Source organism: Choloepus didactylus, chromosome Y (genome assembly GCF_015220235.1).
Source record: "Choloepus didactylus isolate mChoDid1 chromosome Y, mChoDid1.pri, whole genome shotgun sequence".
Classification (NCBI taxonomy): Eukaryota; Metazoa; Chordata; class Mammalia; order Pilosa; family Megalonychidae; genus Choloepus; species Choloepus didactylus.
Window position 1 is genome coordinate 44385674 of NC_051335.1, and position 18899 is coordinate 44404572.

Sequence of the window (18899 nt, forward strand, 5' to 3'; positions counted from 1 at the left end):
TTGGACTCATCTGAAGTCCAGAACTAAGTGCAAACAATACGATTTTGAATTATAAAAGACAGCATCTAAGGCATCATAAAAAGGCCATAGTTACAATATGCTAACATTGACAAAGGTCAAGTCTTTATAAAAAGAATAACTTCCTAAGATAACAGTGTTCAAACCATTCTAATTCTAGGTGACATGTTCTTAGAAGCTAACAAAAACTCACTAATCTAAATAGAGGGATACAACAATCTCAGATTGAATCTAAGCCTTTTTATATTGCTAGTAAAAGTATTAAAACCATCTGTTTGAAAGTTTGAAACAAATCAGAATTCAATTTGAGAACTTTCCCATACCTTTTAAAGACCAAGAACAACTTAGGTAACTATACATAAACAACCAGGTTTTGTGTGAACTTAAGTTGAAGGAGACTATAAAATAATTTTTAAAGCTTGTATTTTAAAATTGGTTACTTCTTATGGACATGTCTATTTAAAAAAAAAAGGGCACTACAATGTGAATAAAATTTAACAGGAAGCCTGGTGATCACAACATGTACTAGCATTCTCCAGTTCATATTATCTATAATATCTGAAGAGAGCAAGGATCCCAATTATTATCTTTACCAGTCTACTAACACATTTATTTGAACACAGAAATTCACCACCACCACCACCATTTCTTCCTAAGGATAAATATATCTTCAACATATTCTTTACAAGGACTTTGGGGCAAAAGTTTTCTTAAAAATTCAGATCTTTTCAACTATGTGTATTAGCGTTCTCTTAATGCTTTTCTCAATTCTTCTAAGTATATTTAACGCCCAGATACATATTAAGGTAAAAATTATTGTAATAAAATTGACTCATATTTTAATCAAATTTCCTCTTGAAACTGATTAAGTGGCTGGATAACATTTACCTTCAGAGTTACGTGCAGTTTTCTTGTGTTTTCAGCAATAAACCCTATAAAAACAAAGAAATTAAAAATTATCAAGTAAGCAAAATAAATCCAACTCATTTTTCAAATTAAGAAAATGGGCATTACACTTCACCCCATTCACAAGTTGGATTCCTACGCCATTTTTCAAAGCATTAAATTCCTTATGAAAAACCCCTGCGGGATGATGATGAAATGCTTTGAAAACCGGGAACATTTTTATGAATGCCAAAAGAAAGAGACTGTTAACAACAACAACAAAAAAACCTTAAAAAGAAGTTAGGTAATTACATGTAAATTCCTTGTGAAGTCTTCTCCCTTATTTGAGCTTTGTCATGCAATGCACAGTGGTAGTGGTATGTCCTGTGACATGTTTTCACATCACAACCAATTGTTGCTCCAAGACAATGGCACAAAGAACACATCTATAGAAAAAGAACAAAATAATATTATTAGATATGACTTTGTTAAGCCCATGATTATCAGGTTAGAGGCGTATCAATCTCTGGCAAGGAAAACAAATTGGACATTGGTAACTTTTACAACTAATAATGTTATTTTTCTTGTTTTCTCTCATGGAAAGAATTCGAAAAAAATTCTACCAGAGGGTGTTTTTTTAAAATTTATTCAATTATAGAAGTTATGGGTTTACAGAAAAATCGTGTAAAAAAATGCAACATTCCCATATTGTTGACACTTTACATTAGTGTGGTACCTTTGTTATAACTGATGTAAGAATATTAAAATTGTACTATTAATTACAGTCCAAAGTTTACATTACAGGTATTTTCCCCCATGTTAAACAATGACAAAATTAATGCACTATTATTAATGTCTATTGTTTTGTTGTGCTCAAGGGAAAATGTGAAATAATACAAATCAGGAATGTGAGCTGTATATAACATTATAAAAGAGACCTTCTTTTTGCAACCCAGATCTTCCTGGATATCTATAAAAGCTATGAGTAACTGGGGAAAATGTCTCATAACAGAACAAAATTTCTCCTTCATATTTCCACTTAATCAATGAGAATCCAGGGGAAAAAACCTCACATGCTCTTTGAGAATATGGTAAGAACCATTTAAAGTGAGGTGAGGAGAGAGGATAAAAGAATTAGGTAGTATTTTAATACCCTGAGCTCTAAAAATATGCTCATCTACTTCAATTTAATCTACGTTACTTACCCTTTACACATTAGGAATTCAGGCAAACGGAAAAAAACGGATTCATTTAACATGTTTTAATTTACCTTACCTTCTGACTTTATTGAGTAATTCAATGATTAACTATCTCATGCTCTGGATTTAGAAAAAAAAATTTTTTAATTATACAACAAAGATCATTAGTGGTTTTAATTAATGTATCATAGTGTACAGCTATCTGTACTGTTTATCTCCTAAGCTATAAATGGATGCCAAAATAAATTCAAAACTGTTCAAAAATTTAAAAATGCTTTCATTTCTTGGTTGCTAGATATCTTGTCCTGAACTGAACTGAACTCTTTCTTAATTTTAATATAAAGAATACTCACCATCCTAACTTTTGGATTATTTGGCCCCAAAGCAATTCTGCCATAACATGAGGCTAATATAAATTCCAATACAATGTCTTACATTTCTCTAAGCAAGTCAAACATTCATACTCTCATTCAACCTATCATAAAAAAAATACTCATCCACAAGTAAGAAGCAGAAACATTTTCAATATAGGTATTTCCCAGAATACATGGGTGCTGGCATAAATGAACAGGAGGCCAGTGCCCATTATCAATATTCAAGAAACACCTATTTCCTTAAATAAATATAGAAACTTCAAAGCATTACTGTAAAAAGAAAATACTATGCCAAATTATCAAGCAGAGAAAGCTTTTACATACTTTTGGATGGCTTATAAATTCTTGAGGAGGTGGAGCATTTGTACTGCAGCTTAATTAGGTACATTTTGCAAAGAAATTATTGAATTCAATTAGCAAACAAAAATGAAAAGGGAGGCACTACTAAAAATACTGTACTGGGCTCAACACTGGCAAACATACAGTGAGATGGGCACCTCCATATACTGCTGGAAATTGGTATACACTCTCTGGAAAGCAATTGGCCGTATTTATCAAAGACCTTTTATATTCTCTGATCTAGTAACTTCTATAAATCTAATCAATTACGGCCATTGCAGAATTATTTAGAATAGCCCAAAATGTAAAATAACCTATGGAAAACAACAATTGAAAAATGTTTAAACAAATTTTGGTATACCCTTATGAAAGAATATTCTATAACCACTATTTTATTATTTTGAGTTGCTAGAACAGTTTTACTTTTACAGAAAAATTGCACAGAAGGTGAAGTTCCTCTATTACCTCCCCTCCACACACACACAAATTTTAATGGAGTGGGAAAAGGTTTATGTATAATGTTAAGTTTATGTACAAAGTTAAGGATACAAAATTGCATGTGTATTATGATCCCAATTATGTTCATAACATATTTTTAGAAAGTAGGTGGAAGTAAATACAGCAAAATGCTGAGTGGCTATCTCTGGGTGGTAAGAGTAGAAATGATTTTTATTTTCTTCTTCATAACTTACTGCATTTTCCAAGTTTGCTAAAATAAGCAAAAATACTTTTATATGCAGAAAGTTATTTTCAAAAACACCTTGTCAATACTCTAGCAAATGCTTTACATATTCTCTCTCTCGGTTTGGTGAGAATGAGAATGAAACCAAACGTCCAAAATACATGAAAAACATTTTTAGCTGGTTATAAATTCAAATCTGTCCAAAGTTACTGGTTTAATTAAATTTAAATAAATTCATTTTGCAAATTCATTTGCAATTTAGGATAGGTAATTTTCTTAAGTGGAGAAAACACTTCAGTTTTATTTTGTCAGTTTCTCTCAGGAAGAAAAGGGGAATATTTACCAAGAACAAGGTTTTGGAATAGAAAAGTTTTTTCAAGGTTAGAAATAGGAATTTTGCTCAATTAGAATTTATGCATTCATATACAAGCAAATTTCTATCAAATTTACTAACAAATAGAATAAAAAAAATTATCCCTAATAAAACTAAAATACAACATTTTCATTTGCTTACATACCTATGAAATGTATGCAAAAAAAGGGAAAATAACTGATATCTTTGAGTATATTATAATATATTCCAACTCCTGTAACAATCCTTTTTCCCTGAATTCCTAAGGGACTTAATATATATACTGTTCATTTTGGATCTTATCATTTTACTTTCTTATATGGTTTAGTTTTTATCTATCAATTATTTCTAAACAGATTTTTTTGGAAGACTATCACTATACCTTACAAAACAGTGCTTAATATGATTGTAATCTTATTTTGCTGTTGAAGATTTTTATATCCCATGGCATTTTTTTCTCAATTTTTAAATACCTGCAGATTTAATATAATTACCTTTAGATGCATCTAAAACTATTTAAACAGTCTTGATTCAGGATTTGGAAAGGTGAAACTAGGGAAAACAATCTAGCTGAAGGGGCAAGGAATGAGCAGAGGCAAGAATAAACAAGGAATATTTGGGGAGAAAGACTAGACCAGCCCTGCTGGAAACAAGGTTGAGAATCAGGAAGAGATAAAAAGAAAAATTAAAGAAGACGGGAAACCAGATAGGTGCTAGTGCAGTTTAAAAAAATATCACAGGAAATAAAACAAAACAAAGAGATCTTCTCTTGAAAAAAAAAGTGGAATAAGTGGAAAATGGGCCCCCAACACAGCAAGGAACCAACTGGTCAGACTGGAGTAAATGGTATCCCCCTTTACACAAAATGTTTGCTCTCCAATTTGCCACAGTCCCTACTAGGCCCTCAGCAGAATGACTGTCAGCTGCCGTTTCTCACTATGCCTGCACTGTCTCCATGGCTCTCACAAATGAGGGGCAATGAAAGTTAACCCGACAGGAACACGTTTTTCAAGAACAATGGTAGACCCCCTTCTCCAGTAAAAGGCCTGACCCATATGTCAAATATTCTAAGGGCTAATTTCCTGCCTCCAATATAAGTATAAATGTTAATTCTGAGCTTAACCTGCTTATATCCTGACTTTAAGTTCTTGATTTAAATAGAGGTGAAAAATTTTGTTGATAATGATTTTTCTTTTACTTTTACTTCCCTATGCAGTTTGCTGCTGAGGAGGCCTAGTAAAGCTTAATAATTAATTACTACCTCCAAATTGGGAAGATTGGTAAAAAAAAAAAGGCCCCATCCTATCAGAGATATTTGCATGGCACCTCCATAGTATGGTTAGAAGCTATACTATCTTAAGGTTACATTGTGCCACATAAACGGAGTCTCAAGGGAGCTGACCCACAGATGAACTAAGTCATGCATGAGAGAAGACACAGGAACTTAAAGGATTATGATTTAAGAGTCTGGTAGGAGTCAGAAGCTGGGACATACCTGCTCCTCAGTCAGCTGAAGTAGGACAGGACTAAAATTCAATTTGCGAAAGGAAGCACGCTTGAGGAACAAAAGGAAAAATACTGCTTTCTCAGTAGCTATGGGGTAAGCTCAGGGATGTTCAACTAAGACCAGAGACACATACAAGGTGCAACTAAAATGAGACTGCAAACTTCTAGGACAGGCACAATAAGAAAGCTCTTGGGGAAAAGCTAGAATTTGATGGCTAGATAGAATCTGATGGTTAGATAGAGCCATCCGGAACTCAGAGATGAAGGGCTCTCTATGACTTAGCTTTGTCCAGCTTACTTGCTGTATATCTACGATGCACGTCAGTCACTGATCACCACCAGTGTACAGATACAAATTTTGAGAGCTGAGCAGTTACTACACTCAAGACACCTATTACAAAAGAACTGCTATAAACGTACAGAGGATGCAAAGGAGGGTACAAAAAGAATCCATGTTCTAGATTCCTGGAGTAGGGAACAGGGTACCTAAGGATATATCTCAGGAGATAGGTACCAAAAAATAAAGTGAGAACAGGTCACCTTACACTGGTGTTTTTTGTTTTGTTTTGTTTTTAATAACAGATAACACCATCTCCAATAAAAACTAGAAAGCAGAACAGTGCAGTTGGGGCAAGTTTTCAGTGCTGCCTCAAAAAGGTTCCTTAACTCAAGTTCACTGTTTTATTTATAATTCCTCATGTATTCAACAAAGTTAGAGAACAGAGTGGTCTCTGAATTATCTGGTTGACTGACAGTTATCCAATTTATTAAAAACTTTTAAAAAGAATGCCACTGCATGGGAGAGTGGAATGGAATATAAACTCAGAATGGTTTACTGGGTAATCATACAACTACTGTATACTTTTAAAATACACCATTTTGAAGGAGGCCTCATAAAAACAAAACAAAACATAAAGTCTAAATGGAAAATAGAAAGCAAAAATGAAATCTAAAAGCTTTTCAAATCATTGAAAAGTGGCAGGTTACTTGAAAAATAGGTTAGGACCCTAAATTGCAGGTGCTCCTATAAAACAGGGCCGCTGAAAAGTGCTTGTTAAGTATTTACTAGAGTAACAGACAAAATCTAAGCTGAGTTGCTGAATAATTTCAGAAGTTTTTTGGAAACTGAAGGGAAATGAACCAGGCCTACCTAGTTCTTCACCCTAATCTCCTGACTTGGCTCCAAATATTGCTTACTCCAACTCCATTCAGCTACTTTATGAATTCTTAATGAGGAACATAAATTCCTATATTAACTTTGAAGTTTCTTTGTTTATCTGAAATATTCAGACAGGCACTTTCTGGGTTTAGATCTTTAGGTTGAGGCTCTTCTCAGATATGGGTTTTTTCAGCTGAGGGAACTCTAAACTGCCATGCTGCTTGCTGTATTTATTCTGTAAAGAATCCAAATATACACCCATATTCAAATAAGTACTAAGATATACCCCAATCCAGACATAAATTATTTCATATTATCGGTTTTGATCATATTTAGCACAAATAAATGAGAAGGATTTATACAGTGATACAAATTTATAGTATTCCCAATTACAAAAAAGGTACTTACCGAAGGCAAAGGAGAAAACTACGTGTGAATTTTTAAAAAATAAATTCAGTAATAGCCAAAAGACCTGATTTTTGCCATCATTAGACTTCAAGTGTGTCTTCGGCCTTACATTCATTCTCCTTAACCACATCCTCCAAGTTCATTTTAATATAAATGACAAATAAAATATCTATGTACATTCTAATTAATCTATGTGCATGCACCGAGCTTTGGAAAAAAATTCACATATAAATGAATACATTCACAATGCTTGTATATTTAGTTACCTGGATGACAATGAGGCCACTGAACAAATCTTCAGGAAAATTTACCTGTCTTCCCCCTCCAAATACCCTAAGGCAGGGGTCCTCTAGTCCTAAGGCAGCCTACCACAGTCTTCTATAAATAAAGCTTTATTGGAACACAGCCATGCTTCTTTCTTTGTGCACTGTCTACGACTGCAACAGAGACCATGTGGCTTGCAAAGCCTAAAATATTTACAGTCTTGCCATTTACAGAAAAAGTTTGCCAACCCCTGACCTAAGACAATGGTCCGGTCCTTAACCAAGGGTGTTCATCAAAAGTCACCTGGGAGCCTTTTTCAAATGATACCTAACTGGAATTCCCCTCTCTCCCCAACTTCCGATTTAGTACAGTTGGTTAAGAACCACTGCTCTAAGGATTTAGCAGCACCGATAGTTACCTGCTATATTCTGCTTCTTTGTATGCAAAAAGCAAAGTGGTTACATTCTACAGTATACACTGTAAGCTTTCCATTGTCCTTATGGAATAGCTAAATGAGCCACACACTCTACTTTAAATAGAACAAATATTTAATACTTATTTAATACTTCTGACCACTTCATCCTCCTCAAAACGTTTCCCCATTTGGCTTCCACAGCATCTCTCTCCTGGTGGAACACATTTCAAATGTCACTTTCTGTGAAGTCTTCTGACTTCTCAGGTAGAATTAATCATGTTCCTCTTTCTCAGCTCTCCTGTGGCATTCTTTAAATACTTCTAAGGATAGACCATATTTATTCAAGTTTGTATCCAAATTGTCTAGCACTGTGCTTGGTACAAAGTAGGCACCCCGTAAGTATTTGATAAATGGACAGAGAGATCAATTTTAGACACTATACTGTAAGGAGGCCTTGAAAAATATAATGCTGAAGGGACAAAATAACACCATACTGAGGGAGTGGAGGTTTAGGAAACATGAAAACCTTCATCTTTGAGGCATACACAGCTCCTCACCAACCTGAAGAAATAACATACCTTATTTTCCCCTCTAGATCTCCCTCCTCCCTCTTCAAACTGCTAGAACTGCAAACAATACTGAAACACTGATTAACCAAAACAGAGGAATTGTATGCCATACCATTCCTTCCCTAGTCAACTTACACTTAGCCCCTTATTTTTTTTTAATCTTTTCTTTAATTGTATCACCTAGCCCATTATTAAGGCTTCTAACCATTATTTGGTTGAAGCCTTCCTCTCCTTCAAATTCAACTAGTGAATAATGAGTGCCCACTTATTTATTAGAACATCACTGAGCACAAATGAGACATCAAGCACCGTGCTGCTTTCCATGCATTACCCTCATTTAATCTTATGCTAGGCAAAGAGAACAGTCTCTCTTCTTCCAGAGTTCACAATATAGTTGGAAAGAAAGGCTTGCATGGGTATAACAAACACAATGAATATCGTGTTAAATTCTGTAACAGACGTGACTCCTGAAGTTTGAGTTGGACCTCAAAAACAGACAAAACTTTTGAGAAGCATCTGGGATGAAAAGGGAACTGCAAGCAGAGATAAACAAGATCAGTACAGGTACAGCAGTGGGACTAAACAGAGAGTGTTCCAGAAACCTAGAGGAAACTAGTAACGCTGCAGTTGGAGGGTATCTTGGAGTAGAGAAAGAGAGAGGGGAGAAAACAAAGCAAGGATGGAAGAGGTGGGTTAAGATACAACTTTGTATGGCAGATTGAGGCCTTTGGATATTACCTTGTTTGCAGTATGGAAATCCTAAAAGGTTTGGAGTCAGGAAGTTATTCAAGGGAATGACACTGCTTTTTATTTATTTATTTTATTAGAGAGGTTGTAGGTTTACAGAAAGATTGTGTAGAAAATAGTTCCCTTATATCCACCTTCCATTTTAACATTTTGCATTAGTGTGGTACCTTTGTTATAATTGATGAGAAAATATTATTTTAATTGTACTAATAACTATTGTCCATAGTTTACATTAGGAGACAGTGTTTTGTGTTGTAAAACAGAGATTAAGTAATCACCAGCAGCCTGTAGGAAGGACTGGAAGAGGAAGACTGGATATAGGGTAGCATTAAGAAAGAAAAGAATGCAAAGACATCTCAGAAATTAGAATCAACGTGACTCATGTGGAAGAAGGAGAAGTTGAAGGTAAAGCATTCAGAAAGAGAATCAGGTTTCAGGGTGAAGAGATGATAAAGACAGGCCAAGTTGAAGATGCCTGCAGGACATCTATGCAGAGCAAATATGCTGCCATCATTACATTTCAATCTCTACAGTGACTACTGTATACCACTTGTCTCCTGGAAAAATGTTCCTTGCCCTTACTCATCCCCTCCTCTCAGAGCTGAAATTCCAGTCTAATGTTTCAAGACCCTCCAATCATTCCACCTAACTCAAACTCTTAATCCATTAATGCCTGTCTCAATGACCCATTTTGGTATGGCTAACCTATTTCCTGACTTGTCCATTTTTTTTTAACCTTACCATCTCTAGGAAGCAGAATTAACTACTTAAATAGTAAAGATTCCTCCCAAACAGAAGAATGAAAAGGCTTATACTATGAACTGTCTCACATGCAGGTTCATGGCTTGCCCAATATCCAGATCAAAAACTTTCAAAGTTAGATACCTTGTTTCTCTGGGGTACCAAATACACCACTGGCACTGAGTAAATAACAAAGTGAAGACTATGTAGACTCAGTCTTTTCATTTTCAGAGGCAACAAAATATATCTTCAGGGTAACAGAGAGTCAGAACATTCTTACATAGAATGTATATAGAGCTTTTGTCCTAAAAGCTAACAAGATAATGCTACTAACAGAGTATATTAACGGGAGTCTCATTATGTCCTAAATTCCTTTTGGTTAGATAGCTTAAAAGACAATCTAGTATAACCTAGTGATTAGGAGTTCTGGTTTTGGAGCCAACCTGCTTTGGATTCAAATCCCAGCTCTGCCACTTACTAGGTTTATGACCACAGTAATGTCTCTGTGCCTCAGTTTCCTCATCTGCAGAGTAAGAATGAATACCTTCCCACCTTACTATTGTGATTAAATAGAATCATGTATTTAAAGTACTTAGCTGAGTGCCTAGTATATATTAAGTGTTCAATAAATGTTAATTATTTCTACTGCTGGAAAAAAGGATTTCATAATAAGACATATGAGTAAAATTATTTAGTTTGATAAAGGAAAAGTTTAGGAGTGACTTGAGGACAGTCATCAAGCATATCAAGGACTTTTTTTTTAATAAGGAAGAGAAAAGCCAAATACTCTCTTTAATGGAAGGAGTCAGACCTAGAATAAATGGTTTAAAATTAAGAGAGATACTTGAACTATATATAAGAATGAACTTCTGGATTCTGAAGAGTATTTTATAATGTTGGTCCTGTTTCAGGATACTTGGGTAGATTTAAGAAGAGGGAAGACAAAATCTTATCTTGGATTGCTTGTAGGTAATCTTGAGTAGGGGTAAGGACGCTGAACAAAATGACCATCTGACTCCTTCCGTTCTTGGAGTCTATGATATATCTGACACAGATACCAATTAGAACAGTAACTATCCGATGCAGATTTTCTTAATGATCTCATCACCGAGCCTTATCCAGAAAAAGTATGTTCTTCAAAGGTTCTCCTCTCAAGTGTTTCCTTAAACAAATTCAAAAAAAATGATGAAAACTTATAATTTTACTCAGAAATTCCCATTTCTTGGTTAGATGGCTGGGGAATAAGCACAGATAGATGGTACAGATACAGTATCTCCAGATGGCTTCAATAGGAACTGGAAATCATTCCGGAAAAAACATTTACTTGTCTAAACTGCAGAATCAGGGCATTAAAATTATAAAAGCCTCAGTTCTGTGGCTAACTCTTCCCGATCCACGTTGGTGCTATGTTCTTAAAGATGAAGTAAAAGGGATGATCATGTTCATGCAGAACGGCTTTCCTCCCTGATCCTCGTGGCTGACATGAAAACCTTGGAAAACTGCCTATGGCAGCAAGAACAAAGAAATCACACACGTGTACTCCTGTTCTATTGAGATCTCCTATCCTCACAAGACTCTGACCCATCTGGCCACCTATATGCTTTCACCTCAAGCCCTAGCCTCTTCTCTTCATATTTTTCTCTGGGGCAAGTGAGCACCTTTGGAGCTAACACCAGGTACAGACTAGAATCTGTCTTGAAAGGACTGAGGGACCAGTACTCCTGGTTTTGACTATTTTCAGTGGGTATTCATGACCTACTTTTCATCTAGAAATCCAGATGAAAAGGAGCCAGAGCAAACAGGCTCACAAGATAAAATGCCTTAAATAGTCAATTAGGGAAGATAATTATCTAGTTTATGTCTAGTTTATCAGTTCCTAAAGCTCTTCACTTTTTTCTCCCTATTTGATTTACGGCCTTTTCATGGCTTAGACAAATCTATGTAGGAAAAAAGTAAAGAGGAAAACTAAAATCTGGAGTTTTGGTTACTTGATAGCACTTCACATAAAAATGATATAATGGGAGGAGGAAAACTAAAAGCAAAAAGGAGACTTAAAATTATTTCAAAGTTGAACATTCAACAAACACTCCTATCCCCAATATAAATAATTTAAATTCTGACATTTTGGGGGGAAGGAAAGGGAGCAAAATGATATACCCAGGCTCAAAAGTTCTCCCTTTCTGCCACTATTCTACTAGATGCCCACAGCCTCAAAACAGCTGCTGAAACACCTTTTCTAAAGGACGTCTTTATATCTTTTACAGCACTTTTCAGTCATGTAGCATCACTGTTTAGTAAGCAGTGATCAAGCATTATCTGTATTTTACTGTTGGGGAAAAGACAAAAAAAAAAATTAATGACTTGTCCAAGGTCACATAATGATGTGGCAGTGGCAGAGTTATCACTAAAAAAAAAACAAAAACAGACCTCATGTCTTCCCAGCCCGGCATGCTTTTCATTAGCCTACAATGATATCAGTAGGATCTTACTATTATTATTATTTACAAAGAAAAACAACAATAACTGCAATGGTGGTTATGATTTATCTAGTCCTAACTAGGTGCCAGGCACCATGCTTAGTCCTATATGTGTATCTCTTTTAGTCCTGGCAATAACCTGTGAGGCAACTACTGTCACTATCCCTTCTACAGGTGAGGAAAACACGGTGTAAAGAAGTAAATAATTTGTCCAGGGTCACCTAGTTAGTAAGTGATAGAGCTAGGATTCAAACCCAAATCCATTCCTATAGCTTGTGTTCTTAAACCCTCAAATTATATCACTCCCTAGATCAAGGAACAAATTTAATTATTTATAACACAATATGCTTGGGAAAAATTAACTCCCCATACTATAACATTAAAAATTAATTTAAACAGTTTATAATAGTGAAACTTGTATAAAGTTCTGATGCCTTCTTCACAAACAGGTCTAAATAAATTAAATGTCCACTGTACTTAGTAATACTGCCACATGTATGCTACTGCTTTATGTAAAACCAGGTACTGCCTTTGTTAATAAAATTTTAACATTAGGGATCCAAACTGCTCCTATTCCAACTAAAGCAGCCTTGCCAAGTGACAAAAATGTTAACAAGGCAGGAGGTAGAAATATTTGCCAGAAATATTCATAATGCCAAAGAATAAATACTATGGTAAATAAGGTTTAAGGTACAACTCCTCTCAAGTAAATAGTATTCTTTCTTTGTATCTGAATTTGCTTTTAAGGACTATGAAATAAAAACATACTGCTCTGGTTCTGAAAAATCAGCAAGCCACAATAACATGAAGAAAACTAAAACCATCAATAAAAATCACATTTGAAAAAAAATGAAGCTTTCTACTGTTAGCTACACTTTGTGGGTGGGGGTAGACAAACATTTTCACAGTTAAGGTCTTACTACAACAAAAACAGTCTGACTTCTGAACTCCCATTTGTACCAATACTGATAGAATGGTTTGGGACTATTTTTTATCCTAATACAAATCTCAAATGCTATCTTGAAGTTACATTTCTTTATACTGCTTTTTTCTAGTACTAGAGAACTACTTTTCAAAATATATTGTTCCTGATTATCAAAACAACAGCCCCCCTCTTCCCATCAACATTTCATCTAAAACCTACCATCACAGATTCTTTGGGCAATATGAGTACACAGTACCTAAGAACACAGATACAAGTTCTGTCAAATCCATCTTTAAAATAATGAAGCACTTGACATTGAAGTTACTGAAGGTACATTTATGGATTTAATTTCAATAAAGAGCTCAAATGAAAAAAAAAGCTAAACAAAAATAAACCTTTAAATTAACTGTTTCAAAGGAAACCATAATGTGTCATAAATACTAATTGAGATGACAGTACTTTTCCAATAGAATAATATACTATCTTGCCAATCTGGTTACTCGCAGAGAAGACAACAGAAATATTACCTTAGAATAGCTTCAGAAAAACTCTTGTAAAATGTACTGAAAGTTATCCAAAGACATAGCTGGACCACAATAAAATATCTTGTTCAGCAAGTGCTAACATTTTCCTGTTGAAATGGTACTGTCATCACATTGGTAATGAACATTATTACTTTATGATGGAAGATGAAAACATATTAGAATTTAATTATGAAAAAATATACTTGAATGAGGACTTTAATGCATGATACGCTCTAAGCCATCTCCTTGTTTTTTAAGTAAACACAGTCTCCAAGAAGATTTTAATTATTTCTGAATAAACTTTTCTGAATAATATGAATATTGATGCATTCCTTATTTTCGAGTGGTCACAAAGTTAAACCCAGCCTTGCATTTCACTCCTTCAGAAAAATAACTGCAATTCAAAAGTAAACACAGTTAATAATGCAATACACTCTAAAATAAGCAAATCCCTCCTTAATGAGTCTAAAATAATTTGTATTCTCAAGAGGCAGGAATACCAACTTACCAGCTTCGTGCCCCTTTTTATCTCCTTTTGGACATCTTCAATAGAAAATCCATCAAGACTTTTGTTATCAGAGTGCGATGATACCAAAGCAGATGAAAAGAGCTATAAAATTACACTTTAAAAAAATTAAGGTTCATACATAAAGAAATTACAGTAAAACAGTGAAGAAGATGCTAAATTTAAAAGGAAATTTTCTAGTTAAAATGACATAGAATTAGCAATAAACCATCTCTTAAAAAATTAACTGAGTTTTTTTCAGTATTCAGGAATACTCATCTGTTATTAAGATTCTAGTGAACACTTTAAGGTCTTTTGGTTGCTGTCCATATACTTACCATACATTTATGGTGTGCTGCTGCCACCTTCTGGTTTTCAGATATTAGTAACTCCCACATTTCTTGTCTCTATTTAGACTTACAGAAGCCACATTTGCGCTGTCTTGTAGGCCCTTTTTTCTGTTCAACTGAGCTTGACATGATTTTTAAATTGCCTTAAGAATGCCACTGTAAGCCTCGAAAATTGCTACAGAGAATAAGAAGGGCAATAAAATAGTTAACTTTGTTTTAAAATCAATTTATACTTAGAGTCATGTAAACTGTTTAATATCTGACTTAAGTTTTAATACATGCATTTAAAAATGGCTATTTAGCATATAGACAAATTAATATCATAACCAAAGATGCCTTCATAATTAGAAAAAATATATAAGGATGACTAAATGCGTTTAGAGATATTGAGAAAATAAAATTGGTCCCAAATTAGGAGAAATGAAAAACCATTAGAACTATTTCTGGGTGGATAAATAAAAAAGAAAAAAGAACAATGTTTATTAAATCATCATCTCCAAATACAGTCAGTACAAATTGTTAGGTGTCCCTTCAAGGAGGCAAAAAATTATATAGCTATGAGCAGAGTGAAAACTACTAAAAAAATTATACAATAACCAGAGAGAATGGAATTCTAGAACTGCACAATTTCTTAAAGTTCACATATTGATAAACCAACAAAAGTGAAATGAATTTACTTTTCTTAACCATGACTTTGAGACTTATTTTTAAAACCTAAATTTTTTCCAATTTTAAAAAATTCATGTATATATCTTTAATAAATTAGTTTTTGCTCTTCTATTCCTTTTTCAGATAAAGAAAAAATTAAACCTATAATAGTCAATTCAAAAATGCAGATTTTGACCTCATTTTATATGAAACAACTATATTATTTGAAGCTGAGATTTACTGCAAAAGTTGCTTATTAATTAAAGTTACAAACTGACAGTGGTCAGTGCAAAGGAAGGAAAAATTTTCTGAAGGAGACTTAAATTTAGTCAAATTATAATTACAGGTGGTACAGTCAAAAAAAAAAAAAAAAAGAAAGAGATGCTCTAACATGGAAGGTGTTGAATTTAGATCATCAATCTCAACATGGATTCTTCAGAATACAAAACAAACTTAAAATCGGTGTTTCAATTTTTACAGTTTTCCCAAATCAACCATTGACAAAGTTCAGGACCCAAGTCACCACAACAAATATCACAATCAACAAAATCTCAATTTTTGACTTAAATTTAATTTACTAAATACTTTCAATTTTTCTATATATTTGGACATTTTCATAATACTATGTTTAAAAAACTGACTTACTACAATGCAGTTTTCTGAAAAGCACTTGTTCATCCACAAAAACAGCAGCAGCTGGGTGCCAGCAAGGTAATATTACAAACAATTCAGCATTTTCCAATATAAAAATTTGAAAACTTAAACAAAATTAAAAGTGAAGCCATAAAGAAATGTCTTCTCATCAATTTATATTGAGGTTTTTCTTTTTAACTTGAAACGTCAAAGGCTTGACAGTCTCTGTTTTGATGGTTTTAACAAACTCTTAATGTTACCTACCATTTAAAATACCTCAGTCTTTCAAATGGTACTTTACAATAGTACTATATTCATAGCACTGGCTACAAACAATGAAAATGATGGAAAACAAGCAGCAAATACTTTTAGGATTAAAGAAAAAAAGGACATAGAGAAACAAAAGAAACAAAAGAGGAAGTGTGTTTGCAATTGCTCAGGCAAGTATGTCTTTGGCTGCTTTCTCAAGAGTATAGCTGCCAAAATCTTTAGAATTAACCATGCAAAACACGCAAATTCATGAATAGCACCAAAATTTGCTATTTGAGTTCTAAATTAGTTTTCTTTACTACTAGGCAATAAATAGCACACACTCTAAAACCACGGTAATGTATTCAGCATTTCTCCCTGGTCATTGAAGTGGGCTCCCTCCCCTTAATCTGTAACAAGAGAGTCCCCTTCCCTCTCAACCGGCAATGACTGCAAAGTAAACATTAAAGCCCTGAGAGGAAGGGAGTGAAACTGTGCCGTTTTAGGGAGTGAGACTTCTGGATGCATGCAATAGGCAAGCGTAACCATTCCAATAATTAACCATTGCACCAGCCTTGAGAAAATTTCTCAAGGTTGCTAAAGATCTTAAGCGCCCATTAATTAACCGCCAACTCTGCTTTTGTCAAAGTAGCTTGCTTGCATTTTCAGGATGTGATTTCTGCCTATATAAGTCTCAAGCACTCTCCGGTCGAGCTGCTGCTGCTTACTAAACTCCCTGCACGGAGGACAGGCAGTAGCCGCCAGTTAGCTGACAAATAAAGGCTCTTTAAATTCTGTTTGGCTGTCTCGTACCTTAACTCGCAGGCACTGTAACATCTGGAGGCCCCAGCGAGAAATTTTAATCCTCGGCATATTCCAAGGCTTACCGGTAGAGACAAGGTCCGACTACCGGTCTTCCCCCAGGGGATGCGCATGAGAGACGTTCCTCAGCCCCAGCAGAGAACCAAGTGGTCGGGCCTCAAGATTCGAAAATCTGCCTCTGGAGCCATCTGGACGTGGGCCCACAACGGTAAGAGATCTCTAATCTGGTCTGGTGGGGTACCCCTTTAGAGTCTTTAGGGGGGCTGGATGCAGCTATAACTCCGAGACCCGGCCTTGCACCACGACGGTGGCTGGTGGCCTCAGGTTTTAGGTTCTGGTACAGGTTCGGAATTAGTCTCTTAGCGCAGACCTAGTCTCTGATTTGTGTTTTGTTGTTAGTGTCTTTGTTCTGTTCTGTTTCTGTTTTGTCAACCGTCAGTCCCATAGGGTCAGTCTCCGTCTGCTTCCGCTTGATCTCCATTGCAGTGTTTTTTGAAAAATGTTCAGGACTTCCGCCGACAAGCTGCAGGGTCAGGGGCTACAGTCAACCCAGGAGCTCTAGGGCCCTTTGCAAATTCAAATGGCCAACCTTTCCAAATTGTAATTGGGCCCCCCCTCCGAGGGCACTCTAAATTTGCTAATTACCTTTCAGGTTCGAAGAGTCATTTACGGGAGTGGAGGACACCCGAATCAGATTCCCTATATTGCAACCCGGATCGGCATCCTCACTGACCGCCCCAAATGGCTTAATCATTTTTCTGCATATTGTGCTTTCCACGGGCTCCAGGAGGGCTGGGGTTGGGGTGACCAGGCCCTTTGTTTGCAGGCAGCGGCGCGTGGCTACAGACTCGGGTGTTGCCTTCCTGCTGCCGGGCCAGGCGGGAAAGCCTATCCCCACAGTTTGAGCGCTGGTAAACAAGCGCTGAAGTGGTGAGCAGATGCCAGGACCTGCCTCTGGCCAGGGCACAAGCTTTCCCCTGTGAAACAGGCTGCCAGTGAATTATTTGTTGATAATCAGCAGTCACCAGCTGAACACTGACTGGAGAAAGAGCAGAGACGGATCCCCAAGTATGCGAGCCAGGGAGTGGTCCCCAGCATCCTTTGTTTTTGGTATTTCTGTTCTGTCATGGGTCACAGGACATCTGTCTGCTTGTACATTCAGGGGTGTCCTGGAGCCAGTGTGTTCCCAGATCCTAGAGACATGCCAGCCCCCTGGGAGGTGGTGTGAACTGCTGGCCTGGTGCTTAAAAAGTGGCTCATCTTTTCTTAGTGACACCTCTTGCTTTTCGTCTTACAGCCTCTGACCTCAGAGGATCCTTCTGTACTTTCTAGAAATGGCAAGCCACTGTTGGGGAGTGTCGGCCAAAGCCCCACTGAACAGCGTATTTGGGCATCAAAAACAGCCACGTGGAAAGGCTGAGGTTGGGGCGGGGGGGAGATTAGTGAAGACAAGTGGCTTCTCTGCATTCAGCCAGGAGGTGGGGGTGGGAGCAGAGGCTCCCCATGGGGCACGGTAAGCCTCACGCTCGTCCCTGTGACTGAGCTGTGCTGGAGCTGACCTGCCAAGTGACAGCTGTCCCGCTGAAGCCCACCTGTCTATGTCTGAGGCACCATGGTGGTACGAGTGCTGCATGTCCTCACTGGAACCCTGCTAGGGGCCAGAGGCCACTTCCCTGGGCAGGGGGCGAGGCAGGCCACCTGAGGGCAGGGAGGTGCAGGCTGCCACTCGGCTCCCCGGGACTAAAATTGTTCAATACCTAAACCTCCAAAAAGCAAGATGTGCTTGTTCTAAAGGGCCACCCAAAGGCCACCAGTCCTCAACCCCCCACAGAACAGTCCCGCCTTATCACGGCCCCCACCTTATTCCATAGGACCCTCTGCCCCTAGCGCAGGGCCCTTTCCGGAAATAGTTCAGGTTCCCCACCTACCCTAAGTTCAGGAGGACCCCTTGTTCCCACTCCGGAGTTTGTAAATAGCTTTTAATACTCATTTTTAAAGTAGTTTTATATTGCAGAAGTTCATGGTATGTCATTTAATGCAAAAACGAAACCATTTTACTTCAATGTTTTTAAAAAGGTTTATTTTATTAGGAAGTAAATGTGTTATTG

General features: G+C 36.4%; 1 protein-coding gene across 1 annotated transcript in view; it reads right to left on the reverse strand.

Moving 5' to 3' along the window:
* PHF6 (PHD finger protein 6) overlaps positions 1–14746 on the reverse strand; it is a 47549-nt gene extending 32803 nt beyond the window's left edge. Inside the window, 4 exon segments of the mRNA XM_037822859.1 lie at positions 907–950; positions 1216–1349; positions 14093–14194; positions 14428–14746. Coding sequence (XP_037678787.1) covers positions 907–950; positions 1216–1349; positions 14093–14194; positions 14428–14568 — 421 coding nt within the window. The 5' untranslated portion in view covers positions 14569–14746.
* Between the last annotated feature and the right edge of the window lie 4153 nt (positions 14747–18899).